Source organism: Gorilla gorilla, chromosome 4, assembly GCF_029281585.2.
Source record: "Gorilla gorilla gorilla isolate KB3781 chromosome 4, NHGRI_mGorGor1-v2.1_pri, whole genome shotgun sequence".
Lineage (NCBI taxonomy): Eukaryota > Metazoa > Chordata > Mammalia > Primates > Hominidae > Gorilla > Gorilla gorilla.
The window spans coordinates 26,248,725-26,266,642 of record NC_073228.2 but is presented as its reverse complement, the minus strand read 5'-3'; the positions used below and the strand labels follow the sequence as shown (position 1 = coordinate 26,266,642).

General features: G+C 37.8%; 1 protein-coding gene across 41 annotated transcripts in view; it reads right to left on the bottom strand.

Moving 5' to 3' along the window:
• CEP112 (centrosomal protein 112) overlaps positions 1 to 17,918 on the bottom strand; it is a 562,721-nt gene that overhangs the window by 90,212 nt on the left and 454,591 nt on the right. For all 41 annotated transcript variants that reach the window (XR_008679796.2, XR_010133740.1, XR_010133744.1 and 38 more), the window contains one exon: positions 17,162 to 17,311. Coding sequence is in view for 23 of the 41 variants with exons in the window: in XM_031011060.3 (XP_030866920.3) it covers positions 17,162 to 17,311 (150 nt within the window). In the remaining 18 variants the exon portion in view is untranslated. The remainder of the gene's footprint in view (positions 1 to 17,161; positions 17,312 to 17,918) is intronic.

Sequence of the window (17,918 nt, the reverse complement as noted above, 5' to 3'; positions counted from 1 at the left end):
GGGACACAGAGCCAAGCCATATCAGCCACCATGCCAGGCCAGTATCCAGGGATTATATTCTTTAAATCAATGAAGTCTTCATGTTTGAGCACCCAGTATGTGGGTGTTATGCAGAACGAAAAGTGTGAGGCATGAAATAATCAAATAAGTATTGGCTGGGCATGGTGGCTCACGCCTGTAATCCCAGCACTTTGGGAGGCTAAGGTGGGTGGATCACAAGGTCAGGAGTTTGAGACTAGCCTGGCCAACATGGTGAAACCCCGTCTCTACTAAAAATACAAAAAATAGCTGGGTGTGGTGGTGGGTGCCTGTAATCCAAGCTACTTGGGAGGCTGAGGCAGGAGAATCGTTTGAACCTGGGAGGCAGAGGTTGCAGTGAGCTGAGATCGCACCATTGCACTCTAGCGTGGGTGACAGGGCGAGACTCGATCTCAAAAAAAAAAAATTATTATTAAGGATTAATAACAGGACCTCATGAAAGCGTAAGGTTCTTGAGGACTGGGGCAGTCAGCAGAGCTTCATGGAGGAGGGAGATAAGACCTCGAGATGATAAAACTTGACAAGTCTGAGAGTTAAAGATGCTGCTGAGGAGGAAGGTGAACAGCATGAGAGAAGGCAGGTTGCGTGGCTGGCAAGGTGCTTGTGGATAGTGAGAACCAGCTTGATTGGAAGAGAATGTGTGTGTCAAGGAATAGTGAGAAACCTGGATGGGCTCTGAAAGCTAAGCAGAAGAGTTTGATCATGATGTTATAAGCAACCCTCTAAATTCAATTTAGTCATACGACGTTTTCAGAAATTAAGACATTTTCAGAAATTAAGACATCATCAAAAGATATAAAATAAAAAATGGAAAGTCCTATTCCCCCCACATAATCACTATTACCCATCTGGAGACCTACTCAGGACATCTTTTTATGTATATGACATGCTGCACTCTTTTCATTTATTATATATTAGCAATCTTGCCTCATTTTCAAAGAGATCTACTTCATTCTTTAAAAATGGCCTCATAATATTCCATTGTGTGGATGTGTCATAATTTGCTTTCCCCAGCTTTTTGCTCAAACAATCCTGCAAAGATATTGTATAGACTTGCAAGTATATCCAGAGATAGATTCCTGTCAGGGGGAACTGCTGGCCCAAAGGTTATGTGCATTTGAATGTTGGTAGATAAGACCATACTGCCCTCCACAGAGGCCACATTGGTTTATACTCCCAGAAATGGGGCACGAGCCTGCTGGTTTCCCTGTATCTTCATCATTGACCACGTTTTCAAAATGAAAACTTATACTGGTCGGGTGGCAGTCAGTCCCTTCAAAACTTTGGACTTCTGATTTACATTTATTTGATTATGAGTAAGAAAGAGCATTTTTTTTTTCATAAGTTTGCTGGACATTGGTGTTCTATGAATTCTGCATTCATGTTCTTTGCTCTTTTTGTCCACTGGGTTCTTAGTTTTCCTATTGATTTCCAAACCCTCTTTGTAAGATAAGGGCATCACAGTGATTTAAGATTTCTTTGGCAGAGTTCTTCACACTGGACTGAAGCTAAGAACCTTTTGGCAGGGATATCGGCTGAGAGGAGGCTGTTTTAAATCAATCGCAAGTTGAGAAGGGCTCCAAATAGGGTCATATCAGAGGAATAAGAAATACATTCAAGGACTCTGGTGAGAGACTTGAGATAAATTGGGATGAAGGAAAGAAAGGACAAAGATGAACTCAAAGTTTCTAACAGGAAACAGAAAGACTGGAGGTAACCCCGATAGACTGGAAAGAAGGGCCAATTTGGAAGGGAAGATCACAACTCAATGTTGTAGATGGCGACTCTGAAATAGTAGTGCATCTTCAAAAGAAGATGATTTACAGGCAGTGCAAGATATAGGACCCAGCTAGGAATCAGGCCAGGGCTTCTGGGAATCATCTCTATAGAAGTGACAGCTGACATCACAGAGGAGATGATCTTAGTGTGGAAAAGAAAAGGAGAAGCAAAGCCCAGGACATAGACTCGAGGAACATCCACTGGGAGGAAGAGAGACTAGCAGAAGAGAGACAAGTAAAAGAAGTATCATATAAGCTAAGATAAGATAAGGGTTGGCAAACTACAGCCAGCTGGCCAAATCTAGCATTTACCTTGGTTTTGTCAATAAAGTTTTATTGGAACATAGCCATGCCCATCTGTTGGCATACTGTCTATGGCTGCTCTCAGGCCACAATGTTAAAAGCTAAATAGCTTCAACTGGGACTATATGGCCTGCAAAGCCTAACATTTTTACTATTTGGCCCTTTACAGAACAAGCTTGACAATGCCTGTTTTAGAAGGAAAATTGTTGGTCAATCAATATAGTCAAATGCTGCATAGAGCTAGAGGATGATTAGAAGTAGAAAAACACTGTGGAATTTGGAGAAGAGGCGATAGGTTACTCTGTCAATTTTCTATATTATGGTGGGATTACAAAAGGGACTTTAAGAGAATAGATGGAAGAGTTGAATCATATACACATCAGAAAAAGAACAAGAGGTTGGTTGGTAGCTAGGAAGGGTTGCAAGAGAAACAACGCCATACAGTCTATCCACTTGTCTAGAGACCACACTCTGCTTGTTGAGCTTAGCTATGACTATAGGGCCTGGAGCTGTGAGTCAATTTCATCAAGGACATGGGAGGAAGAGAACTGTTGTATCAGTGGTACTTGAGTAAATGTATTCAAGTACATTTCCTGCACCTTATGCCATTGTGGTATAATTGCCTATAGTACAGCATGTTACTATACTGTAACATTACTGTATCATTACTGCACTATAGGCAATTATATAAATATATCTAAGCAAAGAAAAGGTACAGTAAAAATACAGTATAAAAGATACAAAATGGTGCACCTACATAGTGCACTTACCATGAATGGAGCTTGAGGGACTGGAAGTTGCACTTGTAAGTCAGTGAGTGAGTGGTGAGTGAATGTGAAGGCCTAGGACATTACTGTACACTACTGTAGACTTTAAGATACTCTACACTTAGGCTATGCTAAATTTATAAAACAACATTTTCTGTCTTCAATAATGAATTCATCTTAGCTTACTGGAACACTTTCACTTTATAAACTTAAAAAAAAATTTAAACTTTTTGACTCTTTGGTAATAACATAGCTTAAAACAGAAACACATTGTGCAGCTATACAATATTTTTTCCTTTGTTAAAAATGTATTTTTATTTGACAGATAATAATTGTACATATTCCATTTTTCTTTATATCCTTATTCCATAAGCTTTTTTCTATTAATTTTTTTGTTTTTACTTTTTAAGCTTTTTGTTAAAAATAAGACAAAAACACACACATTAGGCTAGGCCTACAAAGGGTCAGGATGATTAAGAAGTTACTAGGTGGTAAGGATTTCTCATCATTTATTTCATTGTAATCTTATGGGACTACCATCATCTATGTAGTCCATCTTGACTGATATGTTGTTATGTGACATATGACTGCATATATAAATATGTGCATATACACCTATGTAGCATATATTAGGCTGGTGCAAAAGTAATTGCGGTTTTTGCCATTACCGCAATTACTTCTGCACCACCTAATACATATTAAATTGATCATTCAGTAATTTTGGTTGCTGAGGCTTACATTTATGTCATTCAATGATCATTATGTTCATTATACTGCCTTTGAACTATCTCCGATACAGTTTAGCATTATTAAAGATTAACAATGTCCAAGTAGTTTTTTGTTAAATTTTTAAAATTAAAAAACTAAAATTATCCATATATATTCCAATAGTTTACTAACCAAAGTACTTCATTTTGGACCATGCAATAATACAATTAACCACCAGCCTGGGCAACATGGTGAAACCCTGTCTCTATTAAAAATACAAAAACTAGCTGGGCGTGGTGACACGCATCTGTAATCCCAGCTACTAAGGTTGGGGTCTGTGGAGGGAGGATCGCTTGAGCCCAGGAGTTGGAGGCTGCAGAGAGCCAAGATCGTGCCACTGCACTCCAGCGTGGGCCACATAGCGAGAGCCTGTCTCAAACAAACAAACAAACAAACAGAACAACCAATTAACCATATATAGTCACCTAGTGACTTCCAAAGAGTACAATTTAGCCATTGGTGAAGAGGAATCTACTTTCACCTGTGTTCTTTTGATCACACTCTCCCTACTCACATATTCGTGTATTCGCTCATCAAACCTTAATTGATTCCTTAACGTACACAAGGCAATGTTCCAGGGGCTAAAAATATCTCTCATAGCACTTGAAGGATTTTGTCCACTGAACAAAGAATCTTATTTGACTAGTTTTAAAATAAAATAAAAACTGCCAGAGAATAGAATCGGAGGGAAGCTTTGGGGTAAAAAAAACTTTTGAGAGAGAACTGTTCCTTTCTTCTCTGCTCATTTATTGCTATTGCTTCTCCTTGCTCTAGGAAGCAAGGTCATAATTCACGGCCACAGTGTATCCAAGCCTATCTTCCAGAGCATTCTTCCTGAAAAATGGCACTTACGCTTTATGCTACTATGACTGAATGGCTCTGTCTTTCTTTCTGAGTGAGCAGGCAAACCTTCTTAGGTGGGATGGAAAATACATTTCTATTCTTAGCATTATTAATTCTAATTCAGGAGGGCACAAAGAAAATGCCACTTTCCTTGTGCCCTTAGGATGTGCATACAGGGGAGACAGGAATTAAATAATGAACAGGTCCCAAACAATGCCATTTGATGCTAGGCATCGAGATTTCTTCCTGTTTCTCAATGCTACTAAAACACCACAATGAGGTTTGTAATTTTATTCTTTGGGAAATTGATTCCTGTAAGCTTTTAGGACAGTAAGAATTGCCCAATCTTATGAAATATTCTACACCCCCCACCCCCCACCCCCAACCAAGCCCTTCTGGTAACACAGACCAGATTGCTAGATGTCCTACTGGCAGCTGACCTTGTCTTGTGAACTCCAGTCAGTAGCCAAGGGAGGGAAGCATCAGTGCTGTAAAATCTCTTTTCTATGCCTGCAAGCAAAAATTTTACAACATTTCTCCTTGATATGAAATCTCTGCTTGGACATCTGGCTTCACAGTGAGAAACTTTCAATACGCTAGCTTCAAAGAAAGGACTTAGCCCTGGTGGTGCAGTGATGCCAGAAGAATGTTCCACAGTCTCTTTAAAGAACTATTTCTAACGTTTCCCCAAATGAACTTCTGTGAGCTCAGTGGATAGTGCCAACTCACATTTAGATAACTTGGCTTTGGCATACAGCCTTTTGTGGGCATTGTCCCTGGAGTATACAAATTGTGTTCTTAGATAATACAGGCATACCACGGAGATACTCCAAGTTCAGTTCCTGACCACTGTAATAAAGTGTATACCATGATAAAGAGAGTCTCACATATTTTTTTGGTTTCCCAGTGCATATAAAAGTCATGTTTACACTATACTACAGTCTATTAAGTGTGCAATAGCATTATGTCTAAAAGAACAATGTACATACCTTAATTAAAACTTTCTTATTGCTAAGACATGTTAACAATCATCTGAGCCCCCAGAGAGTCCTAATCTTTTTATTGGTGGAGGGTCTTGCTTTTGATGCTGATGGCTGCCGACTAATAAGGGTGGTGGTTGCTGAAGGCTGGGGTGGCTGTGGCAATTTCTTAAACAAGATAAAAATAAAGTTCACTGCACCAATTGACTTGCTTTCACGGAAGATTTCTCTGTAGCATGCGATGCTGTTTGATTTAACCACAGTAGAATTTCTTTGAAAATGGGAGTCTATCTTCTCAAATCCTGCCACTGCTTTATCAACTAAGTTGATATAATATTCTAAATCCTATGTTGTCATTTCAGCAATGTTCACAGCATCTTCACCAGGATTAGATTCCATCTCAAGAAAACATTGTCTTTGCTCACCCATAAGAAGCAACTCTTCATTCAAGTTTGGTCATGAGGTTGCAGCAATTCGGTCACATCTTTAGGCTCCATTTCCAATTCTAGTTCTCTTGCTATTCTACCACATCTGCAGTTACTTCCTCAAAGTCATTCGTGAGAGTTGGAATCAACTTCTTCCAAACTCCTGTTAATATTTATATTTTGACCTCCTACCATGAATCAAAAATGTTCTTAATGGCTCTAAAATGGTGAAGCCTTTCCAGAAAGTTTTCAATTTACTTTGCCCAGATCCATCAGAGGAATTACCATCTATGGCAGCTACAGTCTTATGAAGTGTATTTTTGACATAAGAAGACTTGAAAGTTGAAACGACTCCTGGATTAATGAGCTGGAGAATGGATGCTGTGTTAGCAGGCAAGAAAACAACATTCATCTCCTTGTACATCTCCATCAGAGCTCTTGGGTGACCAGGTGCATGGTTAATCAACAGTAATTTTTTTTAAAGGAATCTTTTTTTTTCTGGGCAGGAGGTCTCAATAGCAGACTTAAAATATTCAGGAAACCATGCTGTAAACCAACCTGCAGTGCAGCCTTTCTTGTTCCACTGAAAAAGCACAGGCAGATTAGATTTAGCATCATTCTTTAGCATCCTAGGGTTTTTGGAATGGTTAATGAGCCCTGGCCTTAGTCACCAGCTGCACTTGCCTTGAACAAGAGAGTTAGCCTGTCCTTTGTAGTTTTAAAGCTTCTCTAGTAATAAAAGTCGTAGATGGCATCTTCTTCCAATAGAAGGCTGTTTCATCTACACAGAAAATCTGTCATTTAGTGTAGTCACCTTCATCAATGACCTTAGCTAGATCTTCTGGGTATCTTGCTGTAGCTTCAGCACTTGCTGCTTCACCTTGCATTTTTATGTTATGGAGATGGCTTCTTTCCTTAAACCTTATGAACAAACCTCTGCTAGCTTCAGACTTTTCTTCTGCAGCTTCCTCACCTCTCTCAGCCTTCACAGAATTGAAGAAATTTATGGCCTTTGCTCTGAATCACACTTTGGCTTAAGGAAAGGTTGTGGTTAGTTTGATCTTCTACTAGACTACTACAATTTTCTCCATATCACCACAAAGCTGCTTTGCTTTCTGCCATTCATGTGTTCACTGGAGTAGCACTTTTAATTTCCTTCAAGAACTTTTCCTTTGCATTCACAATGTGGCTGTTTTGTACAAGAGGCCTAGCTTTGGGCCTGTCTTGGCTTTCAACATGCCTTCCTCACTGAACTTAGTAATTTCTAGCTTTTGGTTTAAAGTTAGAGATGTGTGACTCTTCACTTGAACACTTAGAGGCCATTGTAGAATTATTAATTGACCTACGTCAATATTGTTGTGTCTCAGGGAAGAAGGAGGCCCAAGGAGATGGAGAGAGATGGGGGAATGGCCAGGAAGTGGAGCAGTTAGGATGCACACAACACTTATTGTTTGTTGTCTCCCATGGGTGCAGTTTGTGGCACCCCAAAACAATGACAATAGTAACATCGAAGATCACTGATAACAGATCAATCACCATAACAGATATAATAATGAAAAGGTCTGAAATATTGCAAGAGTTACCAAAACGTGACACAGAGACACAAAGTGAGCACATGCTGTTGGAAAAATGGTGCCAATAGACTTGACACAGAGTTGCCTCAAACCTTGAATTGTAAAAAACACAATGTCTGTGAGGTGCAATAAAATGAAGTGCAATAAAACAAGGTGTGTCTGTATATACAAGGCGCACGATATTTTTTTAGAATCTGCATAATTAGGCAAAATATATGACGATTACCACAAGATCTGAGTTCTCTCCCCATATCTGCTATACCATTACAAAATATTTATGAGCTTGCTGCCACTAAAAATAAAATGACATGAGAATAAAGTGACACTATTTGTTATCAGAACCTTTTATGATTTATGAGGGAACATCATTCATTTATTCTGTGTATTTCCAGCACTTCCATCGAAACAAACATTGCACTAAAGCTTGCTCTCAAAAACCTCACAGTCTAGATGGTGAGAAAGACAATTCATCTAAATACAGGTCCACAATGTTCTATCTGCAATCCTGAAATCCAAAAGTCCTCCGAAAAACACAAATTCTTTTTGAAAGTCTGCAGTTAACTTCTTTGGGAACAAAACCTGACTGATGTTGGGTGGGTACTTAAAATCTCTACTTGTCTCATTCACTGGGGACACTCACACATTTCACTGTTCCTGTATGTGTCTGAGTAGACTGTGCTGTCCCAGGACCCACTGCAGATACAGCACAAGCACCACTTTCCTAGAACCTGCAGATTCGGACTGGGTGAGGGATTGTGGGTCAGCACTGTAATACAGCAAACACTTCATTAGAGGGATGAACGAGGTTGGCATGAGTTTCTCACTCTGATGCTTCGCAGAAAAGATGACCTTAAGTCAAAGGGAAAGGACACTTTACACAGAACTCATGGGCATTTCCCATGGGGCATGGGATCATAGAGAACATGGCATCTATGTTGAGCACTGGCAGCTGATGAGGGAGACTGGAGGGTGATGTCTAGACAAGTGGTTCTCCAAGTATTGGGTTTCAGGATTCCTTTCCACTCTTACAAACTGACAACCCCAAAGAGGTTTTGTATATGTGGATTACATCTACTGAGTTTATCATATTACATATTAAAAGTAAGAAATATTAAAACATTTTACTCATTAAAATAGTAATAAACTCATTATGCGTAAACATAAATATTTTAATAGAAAAATATTTTCCAAAGCAAAAAAAATTAGTGAGACAACTAGCTATGTTTCATTTTTTGCAAATCTTTTCAATGTCTGATTTGATAGAAGGCAGCTGATTCTCAAATATGCTTCTGCATTCAATCTCTTGCAAGATGTTACTTTGATTGAAGAATAGGAAGAAAATCTAGTCTCACACAGATAAGAAGTTAGAAAAGGGAGGAGTATTTTAGTAGCCTTTTTAGATGACTGTGGATATTTTTGTTACTATGCCAAAACTTGACAAGTGGTAGCTTCTTAAAAGTTAGTTGCAATGTGGAATCTGAAACTCTATCAGTGAGCTTTTCATACTATTACACTAACATCCATTGGTCTCTTTTGTATTTTGAATGGATCTTTTATTCAGGCATGGTTTTGTAACATCAGGTGTTTGTCATTTGGAAAACATGGTTCTGTGAGTTATACAAATCTTCCAAATGTTGATACACTTCATTCTCTTCCTTCCCCTTTCTTCCCATTCACATCACTGATAATATCACTGATCTTATCAGAAAAGTCTGTAAGTACTGTGAGGCTGTCAGGCTCACAGTGGTGGTATTAGTTTTCCAAAATTCTAATTTTGGCTTGAAAGCTTAAATTTTATCATTAGCAACAATATAGTCAGTTGTTATCCTTGAAATGCCAGGCTTGTTTCATTTCATTCATTTTCAAGAAAACATCTGCCAAATACTCAAGTGTGAATAAGCACAGGTTGCCTGTCAATCGTTCTTTCAGAGTGACTAGAGTTCAGCTCATACTCATACAGACACAGAACTACTTTTCTCTAAGATAGCCATCCTACTTCAGTATGCAGCAGAAGTGCTTCATGTGTACTTCCTACTAATATTAAAAGAGACGTATCCTCGAGGTTTGAGATTTAACAAAATCAATACAGACGCTCTTCAACTAAGATGGTGTTAAGTCTCAATAAACCCAATGTAAGTAGAAAATATCGTTAAGGTGAAAATGTGCTTAATATCCTGATTAACCTATCGTAAAGTTGAGAAACTGTAAGTTGAGCCACTGTAAATCAGGGACCATCTGTATATTTTATTGCTTTTTATTTTTAACCATAAGTATATGATAGTGAAGAAAATAATGACTAGTCATATGGTTTCATGTTAAAGCCTTGTTTTGTGTGAAGCCACCAGCAGTTTTACCCACCACTGCTTCTATATCATCTATGCAAGTATCAATATAGTAAAAAAGGAAAGTGATATCTTTGTATTATTATGAAAATAGTTTGACCTTGTGGGGCCATTGTAAAGGTCTCAGGGACTCATCGGAGTCTGCAGAGAATACCTTAAGAGCTGCTGGTTTAGATCATAAAGTGTTTTGTATGCCATATTGACAAGTATAGGTTTTATCCTGTAGGTAATGGAAAGCCATTGATGAATTTTAAGAAAAAACAACATGCCCATATTTGCGTTTTAGAAAAGTTACCTTATCAGTAGTGTGAGGCATAGATTTGAGAGGGTCGAGTTATTGGCAGTGATTCTAGATAAGGGTGATTGTGCTAGGCAAGGTAAAAGATGATGATGATCTGACCTAGAAGGTAGGATCTAGTGATTGGGGAATGGGGTATGAGTTTGGAGATATTTAGGAGTTTTCCCTAGGAACTGACCTATGAGAGGTAAGGGAAGGAAAGAATTAATTCAGGGGGATTTCTAGGGAATCTGACTTCCGTGAGTAGGTGGATGATGGTGGTACTTTAATTCAGATAACCAATACAAGAAGAAGAGCAGGCTGGGGCTGGGAGAAGAGCAAGAGGAAGATAAATTCAGTTTATGACAGGTCTAGATTGTGTAGTCTATGGTCCATCCAAATGGAAATGCCCAGTAGTAGTCAGAAATGCAGACTGAGGGCTCAGGAGGAAAGTTTGAATGGTGATGAAAATTCAAAATTCATTTGTCTGGAAGTTAACATGAAGGGATGAGATTGTCCAGGGATAATCCAGTGTATATAGAGAAAACAAAATAGGCCCTAACTAATACCATTATTTCAGTGCAAAAAAGAGGAGATGGGAACAAGAATGGGAAAGAGGGGTTCCGAAAGGTAGATGCCCCAGGAAAGTGCTGCCATAGAGCTAAGGAAGTTTTTAGAGGCTAGTCATGTGCAGATTAGATCGTTGTTCACAGATGTTCATGGTCTTCTAACTAGAGTTAGTATGTAATTTCCCTGCCTCATTGACGTGGACAGAAATGAGGCTGAGGATGCAGGGATTTCTTTCAACCCATCCTCTTGCACTTCTGTAATCTACCATTAACAGGATATTCCGGACAACTACTAGTCCAAGCTGACTGTACAGACGTCTAGAGCTGGCCTGAATCCGATCTAAAGCCTGGAGTCAAACCCAGTCAGTCAATGCACATTCTGAATTTGAGCCACAACAGCGACCCGCAGACATGTTCCAAGAAAAATAAATGTGAGTGAAAGTCACTGAGTCTCCAAAAGTGTTTGTTAGGCAGCATTATTGTGGTAATATCTGAGCAGCAGAAGATCCTTGTTAAATGTTATAAAGAAGTCAAATAGACTTCTCAAGATTAGATAGTAGATTGAATGTTCCTCTCCCAACACCAAATCAAATGAGTAAAGAAGAGTAAAAGCTAGCAAAAATGCACCAACAGAACAATATCGGGTGGTAAGGTAGATATCATACAAAAAACCATCAAAAACCTGGGGTCAAGGAAAGAAATGTAATTCTGGAGCACAGTGAAGAGTTGCACAGGGGCTCAACTTCAAAACTTGCCCATGCCCCTAGGATCATTATGTTGTTATGAGTCAAAATTCTGAGAATTCTCAATACTATCACCAAATCTGGAGAGAAGCAAATGGCATGGCAGCCTCATTTTTTCCTCTTCTGGCTGAGAGTAGGGGAGATGGATGTGGTAGAAAAACAGATAAATATTAGGGCTGGCTACCTCTGAGGAAAGGACTTCAGAGATGTACACCAAATTGGGATCATTACAAACTCAAAGGAATAGAAGATGCCGCTTCCATGTAGGTAGTGTGAACCCTGAAACACACTTAACGTAATCTCAAAGTGAGAACAGTCAGTTCAGCCAGATGCATGCTGGCTTGTGCGCCAGCTCTGCCTTCCCCTTCCCTCAGGTCAGAGAACACACAGAGACACTACAAGTCAGTTTCACTTACAAGGAGAACCACTATGCTTCAGAACCATTTGCTATTAAATACTGAACATGTAGACATATCTCAGTCGCTTACTGAATTTATCCTGGTTAATCTACTAAACTTACATGAGAAAGAAAGACTTCTTCAGGAATGCCTCAGAAAATGCAAATCACTTCTACGGAGGTGCATTCAGTCTATGTCTGCTGGTCTGCAGACAGAAAAGTCTGCGGGGTCATGTCTGCTGGTCTGTCTAGCCCAGGCTTCTCATAGCAACCTGAAATGCTCGATGAGCCGTGTTTACACATAGGAAGAAGATGTGAACAGGAACACCGCACCCATGTAACATGCCATTCAATCATACAGGTTAGCCAGAAGACATTCTTAAACATGAAAAAACTCAGGGAAGACAGCACCATCCAATCAATTAAGAAACAAATCAAAGTAAAAACTGTGGGAATGGAGCCACTATCGTAAAAGGCCTAGTATAAACACTGCATAGATTGAAATATAGCATGAGAATTAAACTATAGGATATAGTTTAAAAATTGTGAATATCATAAACCCGGACAGTGTGAAAATACTACTACTATCCAAGGTAGGAGGTGGCAGGGAAGGGTTACGGCAGAAAGTATGAGGGTGCAAAAGTACATGTTTTTCAGCCAAAATCAACATGTTCTGTCCAAAACTTCAACAATTCCTCTGTTTTACTCTAGTTTCTTTTGTCTGTTGAATTAAAGTAAAATTAAAGATTTTTCTAAAACAACAAAAAAAATCAATAGTATTCATTTCAAAAGCCTACTCGGCTTTCTGTTCTTTTTCCCTTATACATAGTAGGATATCAGAAATAATGTTTACCTTAATTCTATGGTGGTTATTTCTGGGTGATAGGATTTGGGGTGACTTTAAAAACTGTTACTGTTTTTTATTCTTGCATTTTAAATTATTTATAAATGAGCATATGACATTTCTACTACTTCAAAAACAAGAAAATAGATTTTTTTTATAAAAAAAGATGGATGCAAATATGCCACGATGTTAATTAATGTTGATTATAGGTAGTAGGAATATAGATATTTTCCACTTTGTACTATTTTGTATAGTTGAGGAATAAATGGGAGATAAAAACCGGACCTTTAGTATAGACTACTGTGGTAGATTTAAAATGGCCTCAAAATCTATGCCATTCCTCCCACTATTTCTCCTCTCCTAGATTGGCCACTATTTCTGCTCTCCTAGATTCTGGGCTGGCCCTATGACCTATCTTGATCAATCGAATGTGGTGGAAGTGACTTTGTGAATCTTCCTAGGGCAGGGCTTAATGGAAATACAGGTTCTGCTTTTACCCCTTTTAATTATTTCTCTTTGACATCAGCTACTAGGTGAAAAGTCTGATTAATCTGTTAAAAAAGCCATATGGCATGGGCCTGAAACCAGCTCAGACATTCCAACCCCAGCCAAGCTTTCTGCTGAATGTAACCTCATGAGGCACCCCAGCCAATGCCACACATTGAGCAGATGAACCACCCAGCTGATCCCTGCCCAAATTTCTGATCCAAAGAATTATGGGCAGATAGATGTTGCTCTAAGCCATCAAGTTTTTGGGGTATGCAGTGGTGATAATTCTTTTGAAAGATGTGACTTTGAATATAAGGAGTGAGCTAAGGCAGTAAATAAGTGATAAAGAAGATTTTTTTGCTCTTGATTTTTAAAAGATAGGGTGTTACAGCATAAAAGATCTACTCTTGCCAGGTGTGGTGGCTTATGCCTGTAATCCCAGCACTTTGGGAGGCTGAGGTGGGCAGATCACCTGAGGTCAGGAGTTTGAGACCAGCCTGGCCAACATGGTGAAACCCCATCTCTACTAAAAATACAAAAATTAGCCAGGTGTGGTGGTGGGCACCTGTAATCTCAGCTACTTGGGAGGCTGAGGCAGGAGAATTGCTTGAACCTGGGAGGTGGAAGTTGCGGTGAGCTGAGATCGTGCCACTGCACTCCAGCCTGGACAACAGAGCAAGACTCCATCTCAAAAAAAAAAAATCTACTCTTATGAATTTTGTTCGTTTGTGTAACTCTTTTTACACTAAAGGAATTCTGTTTTCTAAAAGACCTTACTTCATCTGTTGTTTCTTGGACAGTGAGGATCATGCCTGCTGTTAGTCTCACCTACCACTATTCCCATAATGTTCAATGGATTTCTTCAGGCTGGTAGCTTTTCCCTTTTTACCAAACAATTTTTATTGCTTCTCTGTGCAAAAGTGCTATTATAGTTTAAATATAGATAAAATAAAAAAATCATAAATTCTACCACTCAGAGATATCCATTAGTAAAATTTTGATATAATTGTAGTCTTTTTTTCTCTTGAGTTATACTTTTGTTTTGCAAAAATGAGCTCATATCTATATGTTTTGGGATGTGCATTTTCACTGAAAAATATCATGTGAACATTTTCAATATCCTTAAATATGCTCTCCAACATCATTTCCTATAGTGCACAGTTTTCAGTGTATTTGCTATAGTTAAAAATATAGAAAGGATATAGAGAATGCTGGTGTTGCAGGTACCTGTCACATAAGAGGAGGTGAATGAATAACTATTGACTGAAAGGATGAAAGCTAGAACAAGCATCTTTTTGATTAGCTAAAGCTTAGTGCGATTATTAATTGCCACCTTTGGGCAAATTCTGAAAATGGTCAAAGGCTAGGTATATCTCTCAGGCAATTTAATAATGATAGGTATTGCCAAATTATCCTTAAGAAATGTTTTATCAAGTTATATTGCACCTGACTGGTGACCCTTTAAGTGGGTTTCAGTATACCTCAAATTTTCTCCAGAATTACTTTAATGATTTATCTGCGGAAGCATTATTATAAGCTCTGACAGAATGAGTACTAGGTTTACTCTCTGTCTCCATTCTTGATCGCCAGCTTGAAAGAGGTCAGTTCATCATCAACCCAGAAGTGGAGTGAAGTATGTCTCACAATTAACATGCACGCTACTTTTACGGCATTATTGAATATATCTGCAGACAAATGTATTTGGTCCCAGAAAATCAAGCCTCACAGTGGCTGTGCCTCTCTCTGAGTATCAATATCTATTCACGTACCTAAATCTATGTGTACAAAACACTTAAATATAATCAGAATGTCCAAATCAAACACCTGTTGCAAAAATGTTACATCATTCATGCAGAGAGAAGAATAGAATGATAATATCTATCTAGGTTCATTTTGGCACTTGGTCATTTGACTCATTTTCATGGACAGAATGTAGTACACTGGGGTATGGTATAATAGTTAATAGTTGAGGCTCTCAAGTAAGACAGATTGTGGCTTGAAACTGCCTCTGCCAACTGTTCAGCAGGATGATCTTGGGCTAGTTATTTAACCTCATAGTCACAGTTTCCCCATTTGTAATATGGGGATGACAGAAATACCTTCCTCATGAAGATTACCATAAGGCTTAAATGAGATAATGGAACATGAGATGAATGAAAATGGCAGAGCCTGGAACATAGTATGTGATGAGTAAATATCAGCTATTATTCACAGTATTTTTTGTGATATAGCCTTAAAAAAAGAGCCAAGGCAATGAACGCTAATGAATCAATTACCTTAGCAACTTTAATGTAGGTTAGTAAAAAAGAAATGTTATTTACTTTATGTATAATCTAAGTGAGTGGATCAAAACTTAGCTATATCTTACCTATATTGTAATTTTAATATTTTTCAGGTAACATATGGTACATATGGTTTTTATATATATTATAAAACTGTAAGAATTAATAACTAAATTATTATTAAATAATTTAAAAATTAAGTAATTTAAAAATTAAATAATTAAAACTGTAAGAATTAGTTTAAAATGAGCAACTGTACTAATTATAATTCTTTCAAGATTTTTTTAATCATCAAGAAACAATACCAGAACTATGTTGTCAGGAGTATATTCATATTTTCCATTTTTGCTTATATTTAGATTTGATTGTTCATTTAAAATTTGGATATTACCTACCACTTGGTATTTGGACATAAAGTGAAACAGAAATGCACTTAATATGTAAATTTTATAGAATTAAAACAATTTAAACAAAATATGCAATGCAATTTATGTGAAGCAAAACAGTTATATAGATCAATGGAGGCACTTCCTGTGCATTTGTAAATGAAAAAAACTTGAAAGATGTTTTTAAACCACCAGAATATGAAAAAATAATCTCTCTTTTTTTTTTTGGTCTTATAACACAGGTAGGGGAAATAAGCTTGCAGGTAGAAATACATAGGAAAAATGTCATTAAAAGAAAAAAAGTCCTCAATGGTAAAGTGAAGAGGCCGGATGTAATGGCCTTGAAGGTTTTATCCATCTGTTAAGGCTTTTTATTCTATCTAGTGTTGTCTCAGCTTAAAGGGAATATAGAAAAAGCAACTGACATTAACACTAACTCTTCCCAACGTTACTCAGATTGCCTGCAATAGGCTATAGAAAAAGAAGATGCAGAGGTGAGGCAGGAAAGGGCAGCTGTAAAACCCAAATTTTTCTTTTATTGTTCTTTGCTTTGTATGATTACTCCACACGCTTTAAGTATTGTTATGTCAAACTAAAGTCGCTGAAAAATAATCTTTTGCTGGGAATTCTTTAAAAATTTTTTGTTCTCTTTTAAGCCTTATTTATAAAGGTCTCCAGATGCTTATCCTCACACATTAAACCCAGTGTGATGTAGACACATACAATAATATTCACTGCTATGAAGCCAAGAAAAAACTACTTGAAGATCTAACTGCCTATCACTGAAAGAATCGGGGTCCAGAGAATTTTCTGGTGCTATTAAGGGTGTGATTCTCTGAAGTCATTTGGAAACAACCTAGTTTCTCAGCAGCAACACATCTATCCTGTACTGTGTCAAAGCACATCAAATGGTTGGCATTCCAAGCTTCGAACAGGTTATTTCTCATTATGCGAATACATAATGAAAGGATGTGGGCAAAGAACAGAATGCAAATTGGAAGCTGACTTCTGACTTTAACAGCCAGCAGTGCTGGGCTCAAACAGTCATTCTAATTTCAAGAGACAATTCCAAAGTGGTTCTCAAGAGAAAGGACAGGGTATTTTTAAAATATTTGTTCAATGTGAATGGATTGGGCTTGCCAAAAATGACTTTTTATGCTGGCATGCGATCTCTTAGAGGGAAGTCAGCCTGAGTCACTGGATACATCAAAGGTAGAGTCCAGTGAATGGAATTACTGCAGGCTGTGTGAACAAGCCAGATACCCGCATTCATCTGCCCACTGCTGGGATTTCAGCCCTCCTTTTAATTACATTAAAGCAGCTGGTACCACTGGTTACTGAAGTCTTCAGATTACCTTGATTGCTTGGTCATTATCGCTAATCAGCTGCTTCTTCTCATCTTCAAACTTTTGTCTAACATCCTGGAGCCGCCTTTCTGCAGCAAGCTGCTGCTGGCTGTTCTCTTCTTTCAGAGAGGAAATGGTTGTCTGAAGTTCTGCTATGATCTAAAATGAAAACAGCATGCTATAACTTCAAATTCTTCTGGGAGAGGCATCTATTTTATATGTATTGATGCTTAACAAAAGAATGGATTTGACAAAACTCTATTCCACAAATTAAATATTTTCAATTAACATATCACACACTATAATGCATGAAATGCCACACAATAAAAGACTTTAATAAAAATGTGAATGGTGAACAACTGCTGAACCAAATATACTTGGAAGACGTTTCCACTCTAACATTCCACAATATTTACTCATCAGAAGAAAGAACATCTGTGATCTCAAAAATATGAAAAGTGTCAGATTTTATTTTACTGAGAAATATACTTATTAGAATGAGAAAAGCTATTCTGCTTTTCATAATACTTTGAACTGTAATAACCAAAGAAAATAATGAACAGAGTTTATTCTTCAGTCACCTAATTCTATACAGCAATTTTTGGGAATTCACTAATGTTTGTGTATTGTGTTTAACACTTTAAGTTCTTATGCCATTTACTACTGTGAAACAGGTATTATTATTGCCTATCTTTTATTTATTTTTTTTAATTTTAATTTTTTTTGAGATGGAGTTTCATTCTTGTTGCCCAGGCTGGAGTGCAAT